Source organism: Fonticula alba (assembly GCF_000388065.1).
Source record: "Fonticula alba strain ATCC 38817 unplaced genomic scaffold supercont2.3, whole genome shotgun sequence".
Classification (NCBI taxonomy): domain Eukaryota; order Rotosphaerida; family Fonticulaceae; genus Fonticula; species Fonticula alba.
This window is the reverse complement of record NW_009242973.1, coordinates 905,584-906,249: the sequence shown is the minus strand read 5'-3', so window position 1 is coordinate 906,249 and position 666 is coordinate 905,584. Positions and strand designations below refer to the sequence as shown.

Here is a 666-nt window from a genome sequence, read left to right as displayed (position 1 = left end):
CCCCCCCCCTCGCGCGCGCGCGCCCTCGCCTCCGTCCCTCCGGCTGGCTGCTTGGAAAGGTGACGATCGAGGCTTTGATCGGTCTCGGCATGTTCCTGGTCGGGTCGGTCATCATTCTTGGCAACTGGAAGCCGATCTACTCCCAGCCGCGGAGCGAGCAGTCGTGCGTGCCTTTTCTGCCCCCTATGCCGATCCTGCCGCCATCGCGGGCCACACCGAAGCTCCTCGCCCCGCCCAGGCCCCCTCGGCCGCCGCGCATACCGACACCCCTCCATGGTGGCTGACATTCCCTCTGCTCTGGCCCCCTTCCGCTTGCCAGGTCCTTCCTCGAGCGTGCGGCCTTCCCCAATCTCAAGGCCATCAGTCACCGGACCAACCCGCCCTCGACGGGGGCCTTCGCCGGGCCGTCGCCCAAGATCGGGACGGCCCACCCCGCCAGCGACTCCCTTCGCCGGCTGGACGCCCTCATCCCGCGGACCTTCCTGCCGACCCCGGCCGGCCAGCATGGCGAGCTGCTGTCGGATGACGAGGGGCCGGAGAATGCGTCCACCAGCCTGCCCGGCAGTCTCCACGTCTCCGAGCTGTAGGTGTCCGTGTGGGCCCCCTTCGTGCTCCTGCACCGGGGCCCCAACGGCCACAAAGACAATCGCCCCCCCCCCCCCCCCC

General features: G+C 70.4%; 1 protein-coding gene across 1 annotated transcript; it reads left to right on the top strand.

Moving 5' to 3' along the window:
• Positions 1-89: 89 nt before the first annotated feature.
• H696_01994 (hypothetical protein) lies at positions 90-587 on the top strand (the record flags this gene model as incomplete). Its single annotated transcript, XM_009495893.1, has 2 exons — positions 90-163; positions 320-587. 2 exons carry the CDS (start codon positions 90-92, stop codon positions 585-587), a joined length of 342 nt encoding a protein of 113 aa, XP_009494168.1.
• Between the last annotated feature and the right edge of the window lie 79 nt (positions 588-666).